General features: G+C 35.7%; 1 protein-coding gene across 2 annotated transcripts in view; it reads left to right on the forward strand.

The window, feature by feature from the left end:
• Positions 1-24,072, forward strand: part of LOC150095289 (deoxyribonuclease TATDN1-like) — a 336,553-nt gene that overhangs the window by 21,012 nt on the left and 291,469 nt on the right. For both annotated transcript variants that reach the window (XM_090410767.1, XM_090410769.1), the window contains exon 2: positions 16,452-16,529. In XM_090410767.1, coding sequence (XP_090266893.1) covers positions 16,469-16,529 — 61 coding nt within the window. In that variant the 5' untranslated portion in view covers positions 16,452-16,468. The remainder of the gene's footprint in view (positions 1-16,451; positions 16,530-24,072) is intronic.

Genomic DNA, 24,072 nt, shown 5'->3' on the forward strand with positions numbered 1-24,072 from the left:
TTTCCACAGTTTACCAAGACTTCAGGGTGAACACCATCAAAGCCTGATGCCTTGTCGGTTTTCACCTCCTTTAAGGCCTCAGTTATTTTGTCTGTGGTAAATTCTCTTGAAAATTGGGAGCTGCCATCTGCACTTTGTCGTAAGTTTCTGAGTGTTCGTTTAACCTCCCGTGTGTGTGTGTTCATGATCTCGAGGAGCTCTAGCGAGGTTATTCGACAGGCAATTTGATCTGGGGTCACCAAAGGATAAGGATCTTTACGAGTGATTGGGTTACTTCTTAAATAGGCTCCATGCTTTTCTACTTCCTTTTTTAAAGCCTAAGTCCTCTGTAGTTTTTATTCATTTTTCTCTGCGCTCATTATGAAGCTTCTGGGGTAATTCGTCAGCTATGTCAGAGTCGCGAGATTCGAAGTAGACTTGGTATAGCTCTTCAAAGTTTTTATTCCAGCCAGGTATGTATTCCTTTTAGAAACCCCTCGGAACATACTTCTTTGCTGTTGATATGACTGCTCCAATGAATCTGTTGTAGTTTTCACTCACAGGAGGTATCCATCTTATTATTTTATCCAGTTCTTGTGAAAAATCCTGCCAGTTCGCTTTTCTAAAATTCCATCTCGGTCTTGGAATGGACCATATTATTGGTCTTTCTATTCCTACTTCTACCAATACTGGGCGATGTTGGCTGTGTGGAAAATCTCCAAGGACATGTCTTGTTATGTTTATCAGCTGATTTTGCAAATTTTGCGTACGTAAGTTGCACAACCATGAGCTTGGTGATGTGAAGCTCCTAGTATATCGTGCCCTACAATTTTTCCTCTAGATTTCAATTGTTATTCATTATCTGTGTGCGTTTCTTGAATGACAGCTATGTCTATATAATTTTCTTGAAGGATTTTTGAGGGATATTGACTTTTAGCAAAGCTGACTCCTTCAACGTTGAGTTGGCAAATCCGGAAATTAGCACCGTTTTCTTTTCTTGTGGGCCTGAAAAGGACCATTTGGTGACTGCGTAGCCTGTAATTTCATGTGTCTATAGCCAGAAGATCGTTAAGATAGGCCTGGCTGCCAGCAATCACTCTAGCTCATTTAGCATAACCAAGGTGCACCACTTGGAGGCGAGCTAGGAATACGCTGCGCTGTATCTGGAAGTAGAACTTGTTAAAATGAAAGATTAGTAGTGAGTGGTTATCAGGATGGGTAGGGAGATGCATGATTTGTTTTGGGTTGTTGCTTATAGCAAAAATTTCATCACATCCATCAGTGGTGTTGGAAAAAGTGTGCTAGTTGGAATTGTGGCCATTGAAGTGAACTAGGAAGACTTTGCTCTATGAATAGGAAGTTGAAGAGGTCAGTTGGGTTTTTGCAATTTGGAGAGCAGTAAATACAGCTGGATGTGGGAAGAAAACTTTGAACCAAAGGAAGTTAAAAGCAGGGAATTCTAAAATAGGCATCCTCTGGCAAGCAATGTCGGTTTTCACAAAGACACACGTGGCACTCGTTTGGTGAAAGGAATCACAAACTGTGTTTGGACATTGAAGATGGACTGTTCTGATATATCTGCAATTTGAGTTTTTCTCAAGAGTTTTGTATATTATGCTGATTTTGTTTATTTGTTGGGATTATAATAAATTTAGTTTAATCCTTTATCCAAGTGTGAGCAAACAAAGTTTGCACCTGAAGTATCTTCAGGACTGGGGTAAGGTGATACAGCACCAGGGCAACTCGTTGCAAAGGTGGAGAAAGCTACCAACAGATTACGTTTTGAATGTGCACAAATTCTTTTTCATGCCAAGCCTCCTCGTCCTAATCTTTCTTACTCTGAGTTTAAAGCATTGAAATCACTGAAGAATAACAATAATTTAATAATTACGAAAGCTGATAAGGGGAAGGCTATAGTGATTCAAGATAGGAAGGAATATGAGAGAAAAATGTCTCTTTTACTTCGCAACTATTCAACTTATAGGCCTCTTACATCGGATCCTACCCGGAGTCAATTGAAGAGACTTAATTCTCTTATAGATAATGTATCTACATGGAATGAAGATCAAAAGAAAAAACTTAAAACCTTCTTCGGTCGTCCACCTGGATTGTATGGTCTTCCGAAAGTTCATAAACCAGGCATTCCGTTGAGACCAGTCGTAGATTGTATAGGGTGCCCCACTTACAAAATCTCAAAATTTTTATCTAATTTACTCTCCTCTTCAACTAGAAGAACTGATACTTATATAAAAAATACTTTGGATTTCAAAAATAAAATTTCAGATCTTCATTTGGACGTTTGTGATATCATGATCAGTTTAGATGTTGTTTCTTTATTTACAAATGTGCCTCTTTCGGAAAGTATTGAATTACTACAACAGGAATTTCCTTCGGACATTGTAAACGTATTTGATTTTGTAATAAATTCTGGTTATTTTTCCTTTAAAAATAAGTTGTATCAACAAATTGAAGGAACAGCAATGGGTAATCCTCTTTCTCCTGCTATCTCCAATTTCTTTATGGAACATTTTGAACAACGTATCTTTGACAATATTTCTCCCAGACCTACGCATTGGTTCAGATATGTCGATGACATTTTTGCTGTATGGAATGGCTCTTCTGATGAACTTCAACAATTTCTCACTAAGTTAAACGCATTTCATCCTAGGATTAAGTTTACCCTAGAAATAGAATCAAATAAGCAGTTAGCCTTTTTAGATCTTCTAATTCTTCGCCAACCAGATGGTAACCTACATTTCTCAGTTTATAGAAAGAAGACTCATACAGGCCATTATATCCATGCGGAATCTCATCACCATCCCAGTCAAAAGGCAGGAACTATTAAAACACTGGTTCATCGGGCCCACTCCTTTTGTTCTACAGACGATCTTTTACAGAAAGAACTACAATACATAACTTCTTCCTTTCTATCTAATGGTTATAAGAATTGCTTCATTGAAAGAACTTTGAGTAGTTTTAATATGTCTTCCTCTTCAAACACAGAGGAAATAATGCGCATTACTATCCCTTATGTACAAGGCATCAGTGAACATATAGCAAAAGTTTTAAAACCACTGAATATTTTTGTTGCCTTTCGACCGTTTAGAAAAATCTCCACCTTTCTCACTTCTCCTAAGGACAAGCTTCTACATCTTAATCATCCAGGTGTCTACCAGATTCCATGCTCTTGTGGATTATCTTATTTTGGACAAACGGGAAGATCTGCCTCTATTCGGCTAGAAGAACACCAATCTTATATTGAATACTTTAAACCTGAAAAGTCTGGACTTTCTGAACATGCCATCTTCACTAGACACAGAGTTCATTGGAGAAAGACGAGTTCTTCACAAAAGTCAGTTTCTCATGGAACGCCTTTATAAAGAAACATGTGAAACTCTACTTCATTCTCCTAACTTAAACAGATCCGACGGCTTACGTCTGTCCCCTTTATGGGAGATAGTACTTTACAAATCAGCTAATCTTTCCTAACTTTTTATTATATTAATTTTTTTTTTTAGGAAAGTTATTGACCTTTTGAGTTATCTTACACCAGCTACTTAGGTGGCGCTTTTTGGAATTGTCAGTTAGTGTTTAATTTTGAGCTTAATGTACTGAGGATGCCTGTGACACACAGGCGAAAATTATACTAATAAATAATCTTTCTACGTGAGTTTTTTCCGTTATTTATTGTGTACCGATATGTCTACTCACGGTTTACCTCTTTTAAAACTTAGCAACCCTTATCTGATATCTCCCCACCTTCCCAACAGATCAGCTGCAACCACTAGATTTACATGGAGTGTATCAGGTATCCTGCAGCTGCATCTAATCATACCATGGCCAGACAGTCAAAAAATGTTAGCAGAGCACCAGGATTATATCTGTTTCTGCAACTGTGATCACTCAGGATTAGCAGACCATGTTCTGGATACCCAGCACAGGATCTGCTGCAAAAAAACTTCCTTACTTCATTGAATCAAATTTAAATTTGAGAGGCTTTTCCTTGAGTCTGCTGCAGCTTTTACCAAATATCCAAATTTACACAAATATGATTGTATCAATTCATATTTTCGAATTTAGGGACACAAAACACACGTGTTGAAATGATTATTTTACTTATTATTAATATAATTACACTTGACGTTTCGACCCCTGTATTGAGATCATCATCCGAAGGATACATGTGTATAGGAAACCAAGCTAAATGCTCTTGCACTCTATAAAGGTAAATTAAATGTACGCTGTTAATTAATCTTTTTCCTAGCTTGACCTCTAGTGATAAAAAAAAGAAAATAATAAATTAATTAAATAAAAAAACTACAATAAACTCTGCTAAAGGCCTCCTGTACTAAGATTCTTCTGGATTTGTACAGTTCAGAACTGCTATACTACAATTTTCTTCTGACCTTGTACAGTTCAAGTTGCTATTGAATGTTAAGGGGAAAAAAAAAAAAACACTTCACCAAGTCTTCTTGTATTGAGATTTTTCTTTGTCTTGTTCTGGTTGCTATAATGGTTGCAAATGTTGAAAAGGATTTGAAGGTTGCCATCCTCTTCAACATTGATCCTATAACAACCCCATACTAACTTGTAGGTCTGTATCGTATCACTTCTCTTCCTCCTATTGAGCCTCTATAGCTCAGTCAGTCAGTATAGATGAAACCCTTTGGTTGGAAAGACCTGGGTTCGATTCCTGTCCAAGATGTGAGGAACCTTTATCTGGTCTCTTTCAACTAAAGGTTAGTTGGCTAGTCTTATATGGAGGTAGAGGGTTTTCATCCCCCTGAACAGGCAAACTGGCCCCACGAATACAAACGGATCTAGTCATAAAATACATACTCAATCTCTCATTAGAAGGGCTCAGCCCATCCTAAGGGACAGAGGAGGAAAGGATAGGAACTAAATCTTCCTCCTATCCACTAGACTCTGCAGATTGCATCTTCTGAACCTTTCCTTGTATTCGACCTTCCAGAGATCAGAAACTACCTTAATCAGTTATTACCTCTGGACCCTTTCCAACATCTCTTTGCCCTTTTGAAAACCAGGTGACCAAATCTGTGCATAGTAATCTGTTTGTTGCCTAATCATAGCCTTATACAATGGAACAAGAATCTCCTTGTTTCTACAAGTCAGTGTCCTCTGCATCATTCCCAAAATTCATTGTATTATCCTCACAATTTTGCCAACGTGTGCTCTAAATTTTAGATTCTTATTCACCATCACCCCAAGATCTCTTATTTCCTCCGCCTCTAACAATATATATATATATATATATATATATATATATCCCCATCAAGCATAAATTCTGCATCCCATCTTTGTTTCCCAAATTTGAAAACTTTACATTTCGCAACCTTGAACTGGCATTCCCATGCCCATTCACTCAATCTATTCAATTCTTCTAAGGCCACAACATCTGCTTTGTTCTTCCCAACTTTGCATCATCTGCAAACAGCTGAATATTCCCATCCAAATCTCTGCCAATATTATTAACATACAGGTTAAACAGCAGTGGCCTTAAAACGGATCCCTGAGGCACACCACTAGTGACTTTCCTCTTCTGGAATATTGCTCCCCCATATACATATGCCGATATCTTTCGGATAGCCAATCTCTGATCCAATGTACTAATCTAATTTCCAACCCCACCTGCTCTAGTTTGACTATCAACTTATCATGTAATAATTTATCAAAAGCCTTTGCAAAATCTAAGTATACTACTTGATTTTTTAATGATACTTGTGACATAATGATTAGAAATATATACACGTTTGCACAAGAATAACGTTTAATTTGCCAAATATTTCAGTCTAAATATTACAGACCATCTTCAGTGGCTACATAGGAATAGTTTTAAAAAACAAAGTGGAATATGAACAATTGATCATTCACACATCAAACGAGCCATGTGATGTCATATCGCTAAGTATTAGAAGAGTAAACATTTTTAAAGTCATAATTAAAGATATTAATTCAGAAATTCATATATAATCTTAAATAACATTAGACTAATATAGGAAATTTACAAAAAAAAAAAATTAATGTGTTATCCTGATTAAACTTTCCCAAATTTTTGATATAGATATACAGTCATTACGATTCAAGTTAGGACGTTGAAGTAAGGCCTCCGCACTTTCTTTAAATAAACGTTCAAATTTGTAACGACATCTGTGTAGGAGGAGAGTCTTGGACCAAAGGATGTTGTGGCTTGTTTCTAATCCATGCTGAGCTAATCCAGATTTCTCAGGTTTGTTGTGTTGAATTGATGACTGATGCTCTTGAATTCTTTCTGTTATAGAACGTCCAGTTTGTCCAAAGTAGGAAAGATTACAAGGAACTTGATACACACCAGGTAGAGACAAGGTTGAGCATTAGATGAAGAGAAAATGGGTGGATAATTTGTTAATAGGAGTATAAGTGGCTGTTAAATCATATTTCTCCAGAATTCTTGAAATTGGTTCTGAAATCCCGGAAATGTAAGGAATTGGGAACTCGACGTATTGAATCTTTGCTGTTCTGTGTTGGATTGTAAGAATCGAAAAGATGTTGTGTACTCTTTTCGGAGAAGCCATTTAGTTTTATGTGATGTTTGATAGTTGAAAGTTCTTTCTGTAATAAATGAGAAATTGAACAGTTACTTTTGGCTCGTCTGATTAAACATTTTGGGAACGTTTATTTAATCAGGATAACACGTTAATTTTTTTTTTTTTTTTTGTAAATTTCCTATATTAGTCTAATGTTATTTAAGATTATTATATGAATTTCTGAATTAATATCTTTAATTATGACTTTAAAAATGTTTACTTTTCTAATACTTAGTGATATGACATCACTTGGCTCGTTCTATGTGTGAATGATCAATTGTTCGTATTCCACTTTGTTTTATAAAACTATTCCTATGTAGCCACTGAAGATGGTCTGTAATATTCAGAACGAAATATTTGGCAAATTAAACATTATTCTTGTGCAAACGTGTATATATTTCTAATAAGTATACTACTGTGTATCCCTCTCTTCTGTCCAGTGAGGCTGTTGCTTTATTGTAATAAGTAAGTAGATTACTAAAGCATGGTCTCCCTTTTGCAAATCCATGCCATCCAACAAAGATAATACTATTGTTGTCACCCGAATTCTGGATCTGGTTCTGGTTCTCACCAGCCTCTCCAGCACTTCAACCACAACGTCTGACACATGGGCCTATAATTTGATGTTTGAGTTCTATCATCTCCCTTATGAAGTGCTACAATCTTGCCCACCTTCCACTCCTTTGGAACACGACTCAGTGCTAGACTCATATTAAAGAAATATGTCAAGGCAGATGTCAGCTCCTTGACACATTCCTTCAAAATACGTGGTGATATATTATCAATTCCCACAGCCTTATTAACATCAAGTTTGCTCAATTCCCTGTATACCTCTTGCTCACTTACAGTCAGTCTCTCCTCCTCTTCATCACGTACTCTCAAACTACTGCTAACAAACTCTCTATGATGTCACATTCACAAGAATTAAAGACATTTATGAACTTCTCATTAAGTATCTGAAATATATCCTCTGCAGCAGTTGTTCTTATACCATTTTCTCCAAATCAGTTTCATCCTTCCATAACCATTCTTTTTTTTTTTTTTTTTTTTGTTGGCTATATATCAAAAGAACTCCCTAGGATTCTTTTTGGCTTCACAAGCTAACTGCTGCTCATACTTCACTTTTGCTACCCTTCCCAACCGAGTCACCTTCCTTGCCTGTTCTTTGTAATCCTCGTGAATTGATTATTACCATTTCTCTTATGCTGCCTCCATAATGTCTTTTTCTCTGTATTACGTGCTTAATCTCTTCATTCATCCATTTCATATCTACCGACCCCCTTGGAATACATTTAGACATTGCTTCTAGACAGTTCTTGAATATCTTCCAGGCTGCATTGATCTCCTTTCTAGCTAACTCCTTATAATTTAAAAATTTTACAATGTAAAAGAAAATGCTAAATAATTTTTGGCAATGGAGCAGACCCTTTTTCTTTTATATTGTAAACATTTTAGGATCATCATGAATTTCAGTAATCTAAAGTATTAAAATTTTTACTTATTATCTAGTCTACTTTGTCAAATTTCCTGAAACAGCATGATGCACCTCTAGCATCCTGGAGTGTATTAAAGTTCTTTATGAGTGCAGTTAGGCTACTTTGGACAGACTGGTAGATACATCTGCCTTGAAGAACACAAAAATTACATCCATGATCATGTGTATGGCAATTTGAGATTGGCAGACCATTCTCTGGATACTCCTTCACACAGGATTACATGAAGGAAAACATTGATATTACAGAGAAGTCAGTGGTACATCCTTTTTATGAATTATTTACATTTAAACACAAGGTGAAGGTAATATGACCTTTACCTTGTATTTATGTATAAACAATTGATAAAACTATGGCACAAGTTTCTCTATAAGAAAGAACATCATCTTTATGGAATTTTGGAAGAAGTCCATAAAGGTCTGAGAGACTATTTTTAGAATGAGCATATACTATGTTAGTCTTTATTGGAGTTGTGAGTCAGCAGTTAGAATTGAAGGAAGTATAGGAAGATGGTTTAATGTTAAATCTGGTGTGAGACAAGGATGTATATTATCCCCTCTGTTATTCATTATCTATATGGATCATATTATGAAGGAAAGTGGTATTAAACATGATATCAAAATTGGAGATGTTAATGTCAGCTCTTTGCTTTATGCAGATGATGTTATACTTCTAAATAAATCTGCTACAAGTCTGCAAGATTCCCTGACTAAATTGAATAGCTGTTGTAATAGATATGGTATGAAGGTTGTCAATAAAAAGACAAAGACAATGAAAATAGGCAGAATCATTGAAAATGTCAACTGTGTTGTGAATGGAGAACCTGTGGAACAAGTAAAACATTTCAGCTACTTAGGTTCGATTTTTATTGAAGATGGTAAATTAAATATAGAAATAGACAACAGAATAAGCAAAGCTGGTATGGTGGGAAGTCAATTGAATAAATTCTTATGGAATAAGAATTTATTCAATTGAGAGAAATTAGTCGGAACACTAAATTAGCTATATACAAGACAGTGTTCAAACCAGTTTTAACTTATGGATCTGAGAGCTGGGTCAGAAGTAAAACATTTGACCAAAGACTAGAGACCACATATGAGAGTCCTGAGAAAGATTATAGGCATGAACAGATGGCATCAATGGCAATATCATATTAAAAACGAGGATATTAGGAAAGAACTTGTCATTGTCAGCTTCCAGGAATGCGTTAGCAGAGCTAATCTTAGGTGGTATGGTCACCTAAACAGAATGGGCGAGGAAAGATTAGCAAAACAAGTGTTCTCTGCCAGGTTGGCAGCAAAACGACCCAGAGGGAGACCAAGATATAGGTGGATTGATACGGTACAAAGTGCCTTAGACGATAGAAATATAAGATCTGATAATGTTGGAGTGTTGACAAGTAACAGACTGATTTGGAGGAAAATTGTAGGTAGGAAGTTAGTAAGGATATAATTTTTTCATGTAGTACTGTCATATCCTGTATACCCCTTGTGGGTACATGGCAGGAATTTGATGATGATGCATATACTATGAAGCACTCTATGGGTGCATTAATTTGCAAAAGATCTGGGTAAGTCATTTTAAGACCCAGTACCCTGGTTTTTCCAAATTCAGTTATGGTTATCTGGTCCATGGGGGGAGGGTGCCATATAAGGACATTAGTTCAGTGTTAGTTACAATTTGAATTGTTTACCATATTTATTTATTTAGGTCAGTGCTGTGTTCTTGTCACACTTATAATTGTGCTCTGAAGATGCTGGTTAGAAAACCAGCGAAATATTAGCAAGTTTAATATATGTATCCTCTTTAGTGTTGTTTATATCATAAAGCTCTGTTATGAATAATCAATGGTACCTAAGCCTTTCCCTACCTAATTACTTGTATATAGAGACTGATACTTCACATCAATTGCCTTTGAATCCCATAATGCAAAGCACACACCGTTTTGGATGTGTATAATGCTGTGCATTATGGAAAGGGTTATAATTCAATTGATGAAATTTTTCAATTTATGGAAAGTGGGGAAAGGACGAGAGGGCATCCTTGGAAGCTGAGAATGAAGGCCACTAAGAAGGGGGTGAGGACTAGATTTTTCTCTCAGAGGGTGGTGTGTAATTGGAATGGATTGTCATTGGATGTTGTGAGTGCAAGCAATGTGAATTCAAGAATCCTGGCGGCTGTGCCATCGTAAAATTTATGATATTTTTAATTTATTATATTAAATCTTACTAATTCTTTATCGAATGCAGTTCTAATCAAATCCTTAAATCATGTCATCTGCTGCGCCTTTGTAAAATTCTATGTTATCTCATTTAAACTAATCTCCTTAACTTTGATTATACTCTTATCTTAAGGCCGTAAATATTAAAGCTCATGCATGCAAGGCTAACAGAAAAAGAAAGTGCCTCGGGCTGGAATCAATCTCTTTGTCTGACCTACGGGTGTTTTTCTAAACTGAACTTTGGAAAATTTATTTGATATCTAGCAGTGCCACCAAAATTCGTGGATAGGAAATGAATTTCCCTTAGAAGAAAAATGCAGTAAAACACACGGAACACTCTTCTCTTATCTGTCACTAAATCTAGCAACTTATAATTTCTTATCTAGTCGTGCCAATCTAACTTTAGGACAGACAGATTCGAATTAGCGAGTAGTGCATTGGAAATAGATATCAGGCAAGTTATTTAAACAGGAAAACAATTTGTTTATCATCAAAAAAAATGTACAAAAGGTCAATACTAAGTTCCAAGTAAATCAGCTTATATGCTTCAAATAACAACTCATAACTACGTTTACATTTAGTCCCTCAACGTAAACAATTCTAGTAAGACCACATGTCTATATTTTTATCTTTGTTAACACTTAGTTATACTTACATCATTCTCACATAAATATATGCAGGTTTAGGTAATACTACAATAATAAACACAATATGTCACCTTAGATTTAAGCTAGGCTTTCTCTCACATATAACAAAACTATGCAAACGTCAGCATTAGGCCTAAAGTCCTCAAGTATCATAATAAAACAATTCCCTTAAAACACCGTCACAATTTTGTCTCTAGCTAAAACAATGGAAAGATCTTAACAGATGTCTGGTCTTTTCTGAATGATCCCTGAAATCACTTCTTTCTATTACCATCCGACTTTAGCATTGCACTCGGGTACCTTCTCCGTGATTTTTGAGATTTCCTCGTATTATTATTAGCGAATTCTCGTTGACAGGCTTATACGTTGGTTATGCATTTCTAAATAACTTAGGGAATTGAAACAACGTAGATCCGAATATAAATTAAATTATACTTTAATTGATATTTCCGATATTTCGGCAATGTCACATTGCCATTTTCTAAAGCAACTTACAAAAAGGCAGGTGCACACAGGCAATAACAATACAGTAACTTCTGTATTGTTATTATTAAAAATATTATTAGCGAACTTCTACATGCGGCATGGAAATCCAGTATCTAATTTCTTCTAAAACAACTTAATTTAGTTGTGTCTCTTTTCTGGCATCTACCGTCTGGAATAGGTCTCCAATGGTGATTACGAATCATCTTCCCCGATGCTTAGCAAAACTCTGTTACCAGAGCGTACATCGTGCCTCGGTAGCTCCTTGACCCTCGCTGACCTTGTTGCCTCTCGCTTGAACTCAACTCTGGAACCGACTCTAGAACACCCCCATATCGACGTAGCAACCCTCTATTTATCTGGTTCTGATGACCTTGGGTTTGCTTACGTTGTAGTCCCCTGGTATTACGTTGTTCTGTACCCGCCACATTTTCGGTCGTTGCATTAAGGCAGGAAACCCCCTTGCAATGTTGACCTTCGTGATGGTAGTTGCCCCAAGTCATAACTTAATACGATAATCCGTTCTGGAATTATCGTTGTCTGGGACACAAATTATTTTACTTATTTTCCTTTGTTCTTCTACAATAACTTTTGACGGTTACAATATCCGGTAATTCACAAAATAATATTTCCAATTTACTAAACAAAAAATTTTACTTATATTTCACAAGTATTTTTAGTGGAATTTCGTTGACCAGTAGAATCGGTACATGAGGCATTTTACATAAATTTCCTTCCATACACGATTTTACATAGGATTTCTCCCTCCCAAAAAAATCTTTTTTTTTTTTAGAAAATTTTTTTTCAACTTCATTAAAATTTTCTGGAGGGAAATTTGACCACAAACTTGTTCACTTCCTTCTTTGTATCTCTCTCTGACCTACTTTGTGTCTCAATTCAATGTGTGCCTTATCCTTACGATTACACCTAATTTCACTGCTATCTTTTAGTGTCTTGGACCTAATGAATTCTCCCATAAATTTGTTCATAAAGCTTGCAATATCTGTTAGTAAGTGTGCAGCCTTTGTAGCAGGTGCTAAATTCCAACATAACAAACCACATATAGCTTTTCTAAGCATGAAAAAAAAACAGGAAGTTTGCATGATTAAACTGCTGCTGAGATTGCACATTAACTTCCTATTTTCTGTGCCTGTTCCACCTCCGTCTGTTATAGAAACTCCTAGATTTATTAATTATCTCAATATAGTTCACTCCAATTATTCTCGGACCATCCTCCCCTAATTTTTCTTCTGTTTTGTCTTGGTCACTTACTATTTTGATGCTAGATATATGATATGTCTCAGATTGATTATTCACTTCAGAAATTGAAGCTATTTCAGAATCAATCTGGTTATTTTGAGACATTTCATTAACTTTATCAGTCGCCGTGACATTACTTTTACTCTGCCGTCTTTCCTCATGAGATTTCTCATTTCTATCTTCATATCTTCGTTCCCTCTACGAAATCATTTATTTCCCATTAGGAACATCTCCTTTCTAGAACTTCTGTACTTCTCTAGAAAGTTAGTTCCTAAAATTATCTGTATGTGTGGGCAAGATATCCTAGGGAGGACCAACAACTCCTGCCAAACACACAAATTAAACTCAGGTAAGTATATTTTTACTCTAACTTTCTTGTTCACATAAACATTGGATGTTGATAACCCCGATAATCTGATCGGTCTCCTTAAATTAGAAATGCCTTGCCATACACGGAATTTTATTTCTTGAAAATAATCTCCTGTTATGACAAAGGTCTGGGAACCCGTATCTATCAATATGTCACAAAGCAATCCTTGTATCTTACCCTTAATTGTCATTTTCAACTTTCTTTGTTGTTCATGATTCCTTTGTCCTCTCCTCTCCTCCATGGTATACCTTCATATTTATTTTGAGAAGTGTGAACAAACCTTGACTCATTTCTATTATTTCTCATGGAGGGTCTCCTGTTACTAAAACAGTTGCGAGCGATGTGCTCAATCTTATTGCAACTAAAACATCTGGAAGGTTCCCTCCTGTCTCCTTGTTTATTATTTCTCTCTGATTGAGGTAGAGATACTTTGGTGGTCTTTGCTGTTACTGCTGCCAACTTCTGCATAACAGCATCAAGATGGTCCATCATTGGCTGTTGTAGCCTTTCGACTTCTTGTCTTATCTCATTAGTCCTCTCTGTCTGAGGTATAGTTGATTCTGAGGTCTTTTCTGTTACTGCCACCAGCTGTTTCAGTACAGCATCAAGACAGTCCATGATGGACTGTTGTAGTCGTTCAACTTCATGTTTAACTATAGAACATACTTTTTTGTTAGCCCCACTAATTTTGTGATGTTAGTTTTATTATCAGTCACTTGATTAACATTGACTGATCTTTCTCCTTCTCCCTCACTATCCTTTTGATAGTAGTCTTGCTTTACGTGTGCTTGATTCCCTTTCAGCTTTATTCTCGCAAGCAGAATTACTCTCCTCTTTAATTATGTTATTGCTGTTAGTAGATGCTGGACAAATGTCTCCGAGCATCTGTTCCTTCTCTTTCACGGCAAGGAAACATTTGTCTCCTAAATTTCAGGTTTCTATCAATCATCAACCTCAGATCTCTCGTCTCCCCTACTTCCTCCAGTATAACTCCTCCCATAGAGTATGCAGTGTCCCATCGATGTTTCCCAAACCTCAAGACCTTAAATTTTGCTGCAGTAAACCGACACCCCCATTCATTTGTCCATCTATCTAACTTATTCAAATTCTTTTGCAGGGCTGCCGCATCTGCACTATTACTAATAATCCTTCCCAGCTTTGCATCATCTGCAAACAACTGAATATCCCCTTGCAATCCACTGACAATGTCATTGATATAAAGGTTAAACAATATAGGTCCCAGTACTGAGCCCTGTGGGACCCCACTTGTAACCCTCCCTCTGCTTCCTTGAAACTGTCTCACCATACACAACTCTCTGATACCTATCGGACAACCAATCCTGAATTCAGTTGACCAATCTGACATCCAGACCCATGTGCTGCAACTTAAATATCAGCTTATCATGTGGCACCCTGCCAAATGCCTTCGCTAAGTCTAAGAAAATGGCAGTATATGCCTTTCCCTCATCCAATGCTCTTGTAACTTTATCATAAAAGGCTAGCATATTGCTAAAACAAGAGTGCCCTTTCACAAATCCATGTTGACTCTCACAGATAACATTACCCTCATCTGCCCAATGCTGTATACAGTCCCTCACTAATTTCTCCAAGATCTTAACAACTACTGATGACACACAAACTGGCCTATAATCAGACACTTCTAGTCTGCTACTGCCCTCATGCAATGGCACTATCTTACCTTCCTTCCATACCCTGGGCACCTTTCCTACAGCGAGACTTTCATTGAAAAGCCTTTCAATGAAAGTCTGGCTGTAGGATGAAATACCATCGTGGTGAAATACCATCCAGTCCCACAGCTTTACTGACATCCAGAGTACTCAGTATTTGAAACACTCTTCTCCTGTACCTCTAAACCTTGAATCTGCCCTATCCCTCTAGCATTAAAACTGACTCCTCCAGGATGAAATACTCCAATAAAGTGTTCATTGAACAATTCTACTAATGTCCTCTGCATCAGTCACTCTATTCCCATTTTTATCCCACAATATCATTCTTCCACAGTCATTTCTCTTCCTACTGACCACATATCTAAAAAATTTCCCTAGGATTTTCCTTGGATCTAAGGACGAATCTTTTCTCAGATTCCAGTTTCGCCTTCCTTACCATACTAGTCACTCTCCTGGCCTGTGTCTTATATTCTTCATGCATCTTCTCATCACCTGTCTCCTTATATCTCTTTCACAGCCTCTTTTTCGCATGCAATTCCTGTTTAATATTGTTTGTCATCCACTTTACTCCAAATTGTGTCCTCTTGTTCACTCGTGGTATACAACTTACCATTGCTGCTTTCATAATCTCCCATGCACTAATGATATTCTGGCTTTCCAATTCCTCCCTCCATGAAACTTCCCGAAGTTGATGTCTTAGACTATTATTCTTATTCAAGCCTTTTGATGTAATTTCCTTTGTTCTTATTCAAGCCTTTTGATTTCACAATACTCAATAACTTCAAAAAATTTATTTCTAATTTAATTAACATCACATTTTTCTATTTAAGCACAAGTATTTTTAGTGGAATTTAGCATACTAGTAAAATCGGTATATAAGGTGCTTTAATATTAAATTCCTTTTATACATGATTTTACACTAGTGCGCGCACATGTGTGTGTGTAGTATTTGGCCTCCCTCGATGAGTCTCTGAGTCCCTTAATAATAATAACCCAGCCCGGTTTCAACTTTTGTTGAGGCACTGTTAAGGTGGGTTGAGGTACCTCTTTCTCCAAAAATTCTGAGTGATCTACAAAATCACTCTAAACCTCATTGAGTGATCCAAATGGATCACTATCAAAATCTATCTGGCACATTCGTGGCTGCACCATGCAGAACTGCTCTATTTCTTAAAATTAAGCCCAAAGACAAACATTATTATTTCATTAGTGGGAGCCAGACTCAGAAGAGATACCATGGTTGAATTAATGCAGAAATCATATATTTCCCATATACGATTAGTAAAAGTAATTTTCTGGGTTAGAGATAGAGGTAGAAAGTCATTTCACCTGTTAGAAATTAAATTAAATTTGCCAAGAAATTATATTCTTGTTTAATCCATATCGCAAAGCACATGGATTAAACATTTATGCATTATGGGATGCTAAAGCAAACGATGTGAAATCATCAGCCTCTTTATACAATTAGCTTAGTTGTGAAGAAACTTCATGTACAAACTTTTTACACTTGGTTAAAAGATTAAGCAAGAATATAAATTTTTGGCCAGTTTAACTTAGGTCATGTGCTATTGCGTGTTTTAGTCTTTTTATGTGACACACACACATTACGCATTTCTATTTTAAAAAATTAATTTGCATTTTTCATATAAAATTAATTGGATCATTCATGAATGAGATTTATGTCGATGTTTAGTTAGCCTGTTCTGCATATATGATTTTATTTCAGATTTCAATTTCCCATGGATGAATATGGCTGCATCCATAATCAAGAAAAAATTTATTGATATTGGATCGAATTTGACAGGTATTATTTATAATATATTTTTTGGTGGATATGCAAAAAAAAGTTATTGAAATATGATTATGTATACATAAGGAGTAGAGCAGATGTTATGGCTTTGCAGTTACCAGTTGAAACATTTCAAAGGTCTAGAAATTTCGTAGGCAAGGATGGGATGAAAAATATACAATTAATGGAAACATTTTGGAGGAAATGAGAGAACCAAGAATAATGGTGGACAATTAGAGGTTTTTTGATTTCATCTGTGGGAACATTTTTGTACCATTACAACACTTTTTGCAGATTTTTGTCGATTTTATATTGTAACTTTAAATTATCTCAGCATCTTTCTTAGAGGAACATTTGATATGTTGTCTTTATTATTATTATTAACATCAGACTCTATGCAGTCAAGACTCGTTGGAGTTACATGCTCTCACATAAAAAAATCATCAAACTGCGCCTTAAACATACTTGGTCATTGATAAAGAGCTCTGGATAAGTACCATTTTGTGTACTAATTTGTGATATTGTTATAAAAATAAAACATTGTTTTTATATTATTACCCTGCTTTGTCTTTGTTTTCTTTACTTATAAATGGTCAGCTGACTTAACTATCAGCTGCCGCCATCTATTTCTACTATATCTTATTTCCCCCATTCAATAGTCTAACAAATTTATTTGCTTTACAACTGTGCCAGTTAGACTATTTATTGAATGTGAGATTATAAGATTTTAAACCAAAGACAAAGCAGATATCATTTGTATTCCCCACTTATATCAATCCTTACCTTAAATTGGTTGTGGCTTAATTATAAATCCCATAGACTTCTATCTTATGCGGGTATTAATTTTATAGGATAGTGCATTGACATAATCAGTCCAATATGTTGTTCACAAACCATTTAAGTCGAAAGGAAATATTTACAGAATGATTCACATTCACATGTGAATGTGAATTCACATTCACAATGTCATTACAATTCTCTTGCTAGTCTCAATTCTTTCTAATCTAACTTTAGTTCTAAGCTAATTCACAATCTAGCATAAAATTAACTAAATATAAGACATACCTTGTTTTAGCCTAATTCAACATTAATATACATTATCTCATAAACATAAACACTTGACATACATTCTTGTTCAGTATTATAACTACTTTACAATTCTCGTTCAGCACACAGTCTTTCATATTAACCTTTTGTTCACATGTAAGTGTTCTTGCCTTTCTTCCCATCTGCGAGCTCATTCCTGATTTTCCCACTAAATTTCTTTCATGTCTGAGTCGTCTATTATTCCTTGTTGTATAGGACCCTTAACTTGGCAGTGATGTATACTCTTTCCTTTCGAGACGATTGATACAATACTTCTCATGTGTTGATGGACTCAGGCAGAAGACTCGGAACCCACAACACTTCTCTTTAGATTTCCAACAGTGAACTTAGTGTGATGGTGGACACAGGTAAGAGAATGTTTGAGAACTCTAAGACAAATTTCCTTCTCTTTCAATTCCCGACAACAACCTTACATGATGTGGTGGACCCAGGTAAGAGAAGGCTTAGAAAACCCTGACAGATTTCCTCCTTGACAACCTTCCTTATACTCTCAGGCTTCTCTTGTGTGCATGCGTCCGTCTCTCAAAAATAGTTACATATTGACCTTTGGACATGATGACGTCATTCTTTGCACGTCTTTGGAAATTTCCATCTATGACAATACCTGGAATTCTTCACAATTTTTTTTTATTTGGACTTACTGATTTAACATGAGTTAATATCGTTACATGATGACGTCATGAGCCACATTATTTTAACAAAGGCTCGTTACAAGATTATTACAAAAATTAACATTTCTTTAAGTCTCCTAAAAAAAAAAAAAAAAAACATGTAAAAACGAACATGATAAGTTATGAAGTCACATATCAGATTTTACAATATTGCTTGCATTTTGATATAATACTGTTTATTTTGATAGAATTAGTGCAACTGTGTGATTATTCAGCTTTGTAGATTTGAATGGTACAATATGGTGGTACGAACAAGATCTACACACCATGCTGAATGGAGATCGTAGACTTTTCAAAAATGGCTCAATGTCTTGTGTGCAACATGTATGTCTTTTTTTTTTGTTGGACTATGAGTATTCATGAATGTGAAGCAGATTGAAGGAATGAAAGCATAAATGTGGGTGCAGATGACAGTATGAAAAATGAGAGTGAAATTGTTGGAATGCAAGATTTGATTCAAGATGTTAGATAGTGGAAACTGTCTAACATCACTTGCAAAGTGATGTTAGACAGTGGAAACAATTGATTGAGTGCAAAAGGATAGAAAGAAAAAAGAGTAAAAGAGGTGATAAATGACACGAGAATAGCAATGTATGGCGATTCCATTGTTAGAGGTTTGGTTAATGAGAGAGTCCATTAAAAAATGGTTATCGGAGAAATCATCTGGGATAATCATTTTTATATCATTAGCGTCTTCCTTTTACATAAAAAAAAATCAATTTTTTTCCATATCAGCCTTTTCTTCTGATGGAGCATTTATAATCCATAATTAAAAAAATTGTTCTAATCTTAAATCTAAAACATTCTCATTAAATGTCTCTATCTACTATAAATGACATTGACCCCCACTTCCCACTTGAAAAAAAACTTGTGGATTTTTCTAACTTTAAGTGTTCTTGTCTTATATAACGTTCTTGTATTCTATGTCCCAAAATGATAATCCAATTTCTTGAATCATAATAAAAATATGATTATATTTTTACTGATGATTTTTCTGGTGAACCTTTTCTTACCTTGTTCAGTTTGAAGCTTTTTCTTTCCAGGTTGCTTAACAAGGAGTAGTTTTCTGGAATGAATTGTCAGCTCATTGTCCATCACCCAACCTGGAGAGACAGATTTCTGTACTTGTATCTTCCAGGAGTAGGATTGCCCAGCTATACCACCAAACACTGGGTGTACATGGTCCACAACTCCTTATTCAGTATATGGAGCAGCCTTAACAGGAAACAAGTTTCATGTTGGGGGGGGAGCAGTAATCCTCCATCTTCCTGGAGAGAAGCATCTATATGTTTTAGCCCCAGAGACCTGTCTTTCTACTCTACAAAAAAAAACTTTTCCACATTAATCCGGTAACATCCTTCAATGACTTATATGTTGCAATCATAATCCCCTCTTCTATTCACATTGCTCTTCAGATTGCATTTCCTCAATCTGTTTTCATATCCCACATTCCAGAGAACAGATACTAGCATAATGAATCACCTCTAACTTCTCTAAGATATCCTCTTCCCCTTGAAAAGCAGGTGACCAGATATCTGTGCTAGCATCTGATGACAGTGCCCTTGTATAAGGGCACTGTCATCTCTTGACTTGTTAGGGTCCTCTTCCTCCTCATTGCATAATCCATAAAAATGGCTTCATATTTTTAGCATTGTGATCTATAATTGTCCACCATCACTCCTGATTCTGTAAGTTACTCCAAAATGTTCCCATTAATTGTATACTTTTCATCCCATCCTTGCCTACCAAATTTCAAGACCTTCAAAATGTTTGAACTGGTAACTGTAAAGCCATAACATCTGCTCTATTCTTCTAGTTTTCCTAGCATTGCTTCATTTGCAAAGAGTACAATATCTCCAGTTATGCCATTCCTAGTATCATTAACATAAAAGTTAAACAGTAATAGTCCCTAAACAGATCCCTGTTGCACAAGGATCCTATAAATTATTCATTGAATATTCCAAATATTATTATTATTATTATCAACATCTGACCTCTGTGGAGTGGGAGATACACACTATTGCACACATGCTCATTCAGCCATGCTTTAAACCAGGAGTGGCCAACCTATGGCGCATGCGCCAAAAGTGGCGCATCGCATGATTAGAAGTGGCGCACTGAACCCCAGAGAAAAATTTAAAAAAAAATTTTCTATACAATTTATATATATATATATATATATATATATATATATATATATATATATTTACAGGGTGTTCGGGATAAATTTGACATATTTATAATTAATTATATTTTTCCGTAAGTTACATGTATTAACACACACTTCTCTTCATTTAAAAGTTTGGACCCTTCTTCATTCATATACAAGATGTCAGAAAGGATGGATAGCTGGAACCCACCTGAATCATGGAAGAGAATAACTTGTATCATGATGATTCGTGCCCGCCATCAAAATAAGGATATTACGACTGCTGCCCAATGCTCCCTGAATACAGTAAAAACAATCAGGCATGAACTAGAGACTTGCAATGGTGACTACGAGGATGTAGCAAGAAGAAAGATCCCTAGCAGACGATCTGATTGCGTTCGTACAGCAGAATTCCTTGCAAATCTGCAGGAACAGGTGTTGAAGAACCCTGGCATTGGAATTCGGGCTTTGTTCGTGGAGTTGCTAACTGTAGTCAAGACCTGGATAACAAGGGTAGCCAATGGTAGGCCGTATGTATGGCAGCAGGATTCGGCCCTTGCCACACCTCTGGGAAAAGTCAAAAATGGTTGTCTGAAAATTTCTACGACTTCACCAGTCCAAATGTTTGGCCTCCAAACTCCCCAGACCTTAACCCCATGGATTATTTTGTATGGGGCGCAGTTGAAAAAGACACCAATCGCACTTCCAGTAATACAAAAGCCCAGTTAATGGATAAAATTAAAACAGTTTTTGCGGCCCTTCCCAGGGAGACTGTAGCATCAGCTTGTTCGAGGTTCCGAAGCAGAATTGAAGCTGTGATCGATGCTAATGGTGGTTATTTTGAGTAAATCTTGTTGATAGTATTGTAATTAACTCTGCCTGTAATGTTTTTTTGTCAATTCATTAAATTTAATAGATACAAAGAAGATTTTCTTTTTCCTTACGAAACTGTCAAATTTATCCCGAACACCCTGTATATATATGTAGAAAGTATTTTACCTTGGGTATAATAAATGTTAAGAATACCAAGCAATTTTTAAACCTGGTTTTACTCCATTTCCCAAGTTAGCAAACAGACAAATAAGTCAAGTTTGCACCTGCAAGTGATGCAAGTCTAGCTGATCCTACAGGTAGTGCAAGACCAAGGCAACTCGTGGTAAAGGTGGCCACCTTTACCACCTTTACCACGAGTTGCCTTGGTCTTGCACTACCTGTAGGATCAGCTAGACTTGCATCACTTGCAGGTGCAAACTTGACTTATTTGTCTGTTTGCTAACTTGGGAAATGGAGTAAAACCAGGTTTAAAAATTGCTTGGTATTCTTAACACACACACACACACATATATATGTGTGTGTGTGTGTGTGTGTGTGTGTTAAAGATATCAAGCAATTTTAAACCTGGTTTTACTCCATTTTTATTAATTTATTATTAATTTACTCCATTATATATATATGTATATATATATGTGTGTGTGTGTGTGTGTGTGTGTGTGTGTGTGTGTGTGTTAAAGATACCAAGCAATTTTAAACCTGGTTTTACTCCATTTTTCCCAAGTAAGCGAACAGACAAAAATGTGAAGTTTGCACCTGCAAGTGATGCAAGACTAGCTGATCCTACAGGTAGTGCAAGACCAAGGCAACTCGTGGTAGAGGTGGAACAAGCTCTGATCACTAATCGTAATATTTACCCTTAATGCCAAAACACATCTCCAAGAAGGGGATGTATGATGTTTTGTATTAAAGGCAAGGGGCCACTACCCAGACCGGTTTCGATCTTTTTTGAGGTCTCATCAGTGGGAGCTAGGCTAGGAATACCAATATTTAGTAATACAGAGCTTGTAAGTATTTTACCAAAACAAGTTACCATAAGGCGTTTTAACCTTATTAAATAAAAATTTAATTTTATAAACATTTTATTTATGATAAAACTGATGAGACCTCAAAAAAGGTCGAAACCGGTCTGTGTAGTGGCCCCTTGCCTTTAATACAAAACATCATACATCCCCTTCTTGGAGATGTGTTTTGGCATTAAGGGTAAATATTAAGATTAGTGATCGGAGCTTGTTCCACCTCTACCACGAGTTGCCTTGGTCTTGCACTACCTGTAGGATCAGCTAGTCTTGCATCACTTGCAGGTGCAAACTTGACATTTTTGTCTGTTTGCTTACTTGGGAAAAATGGAGTAAAACCAGGTTTAAAATTGCTTGGTATCTTTAACATAATTATACCCAAGGTAAAAATACTTTCTACATATATATATATATATATATATATAAATACACAATTAACCTACCACTGAATTCTAGAGTGCACACTTATTATACTTTTTTGATCTTGAAGCAACAGGCACCAGCAAATGCTGACATGTGTCACCAGTTACTCAATCAGTTTACAGCTGACTCTCGTGTCATAATGTTCGATGAACTTCTGATTTGATGTGACTGAAAAATCCCATGTTTTCGAACTTATATGTTTTTATTAACAGTTAAGTTTAAGATAAGATTTCTGTTTTCATGAAGGCTTAATATAGTTCTGTAAATTTGAAAATAAATTTTTTCATTTTGAATGCATATGTCAAGTTCTTTCCCGCTCAACTAATTTGCTGATTTCTGAAACCTGCAATTATTCAGTGTATTTGTATGTGTGTGTTTTTATGTTTTTTTATATAATATCTTTCCTTTTTATTTACGTATAGTAGATATATTCCTAAAATTTAACTGATCATCAGCAAAGCTTTCGTAATGAGGATGTTTGGGTTGTGTGTGTGTGACTGTCAGCTGATCAACTGTTTTATGGCAGGAAGCGATCTCATATTTCATTGGACATAATATATTACGAGAGAGAGACGAAAACTCTCTATGAAAAAAAAAAAAAAATATATATATATATATATATATATATATATATATATATATATGATTTTTAAACTTATAGAACTATATTTGACCTTCATGAAAACAGGAATCTTATCTTAAACTTGTAGAACTGTTTTTGAATGTTCATAATGTTAAAAACGATAAAATAATTTAAATAAATTATTTAAATTATTATTAAATTTAAATAAATTATTTAATAATAAGCTTTACTTTTTGGGATAATTTTTTTTACAGTCAGTTACCTATTACTTTGCAAAATAAAATGAGCAGAAGGTGATAGCAAGTACCAGTTTAATGAACTGTGGGAAAACGAGTTCTTATTTATTGTGGGTCCTTCAGGAAAACCGTTGTGCATTGTTTCTGAAAGCACTCTCTCAGATAATAGAAGACATGATCTTAACAGACACTATAGAAAACATCAAGCTGAATTAGAAGAAAAACTAAAGTTAGTTCCTGGGTCTGAGTTGTGGAAAGAATATGTGGTTAAGAAAAAGGAAGAAATAAAAAAAGAGACAAAATATATTTGTGAAACGAAGTTGTGAAAGTGTGGCAATGCTGGAGGCATCTTATGAAATTGCCTTTGTGTTGGCTAAAAAACACAAGCCTTTCTCTGATGGAGAGGAAGTTGTTAAGCCCTGTCTTGAAAAATTTGCAAAATGTCATGGTGATAAGAATGTTGAAAGAAAAGTAAACCAAATTACTCTGTCCAAGTAAACAATTACAAGACGCAATGAAGAACTTTCCCATGATGTTAA

Source organism: Typopeltis vanoorti, chromosome 20, assembly GCF_054136105.1.
Source record: "Typopeltis vanoorti isolate ZY-2024b chromosome 20, IOZ_Tvanoo_1.0, whole genome shotgun sequence".
NCBI classification, from domain to species: domain Eukaryota; kingdom Metazoa; phylum Arthropoda; class Arachnida; order Uropygi; family Thelyphonidae; genus Typopeltis; species Typopeltis vanoorti.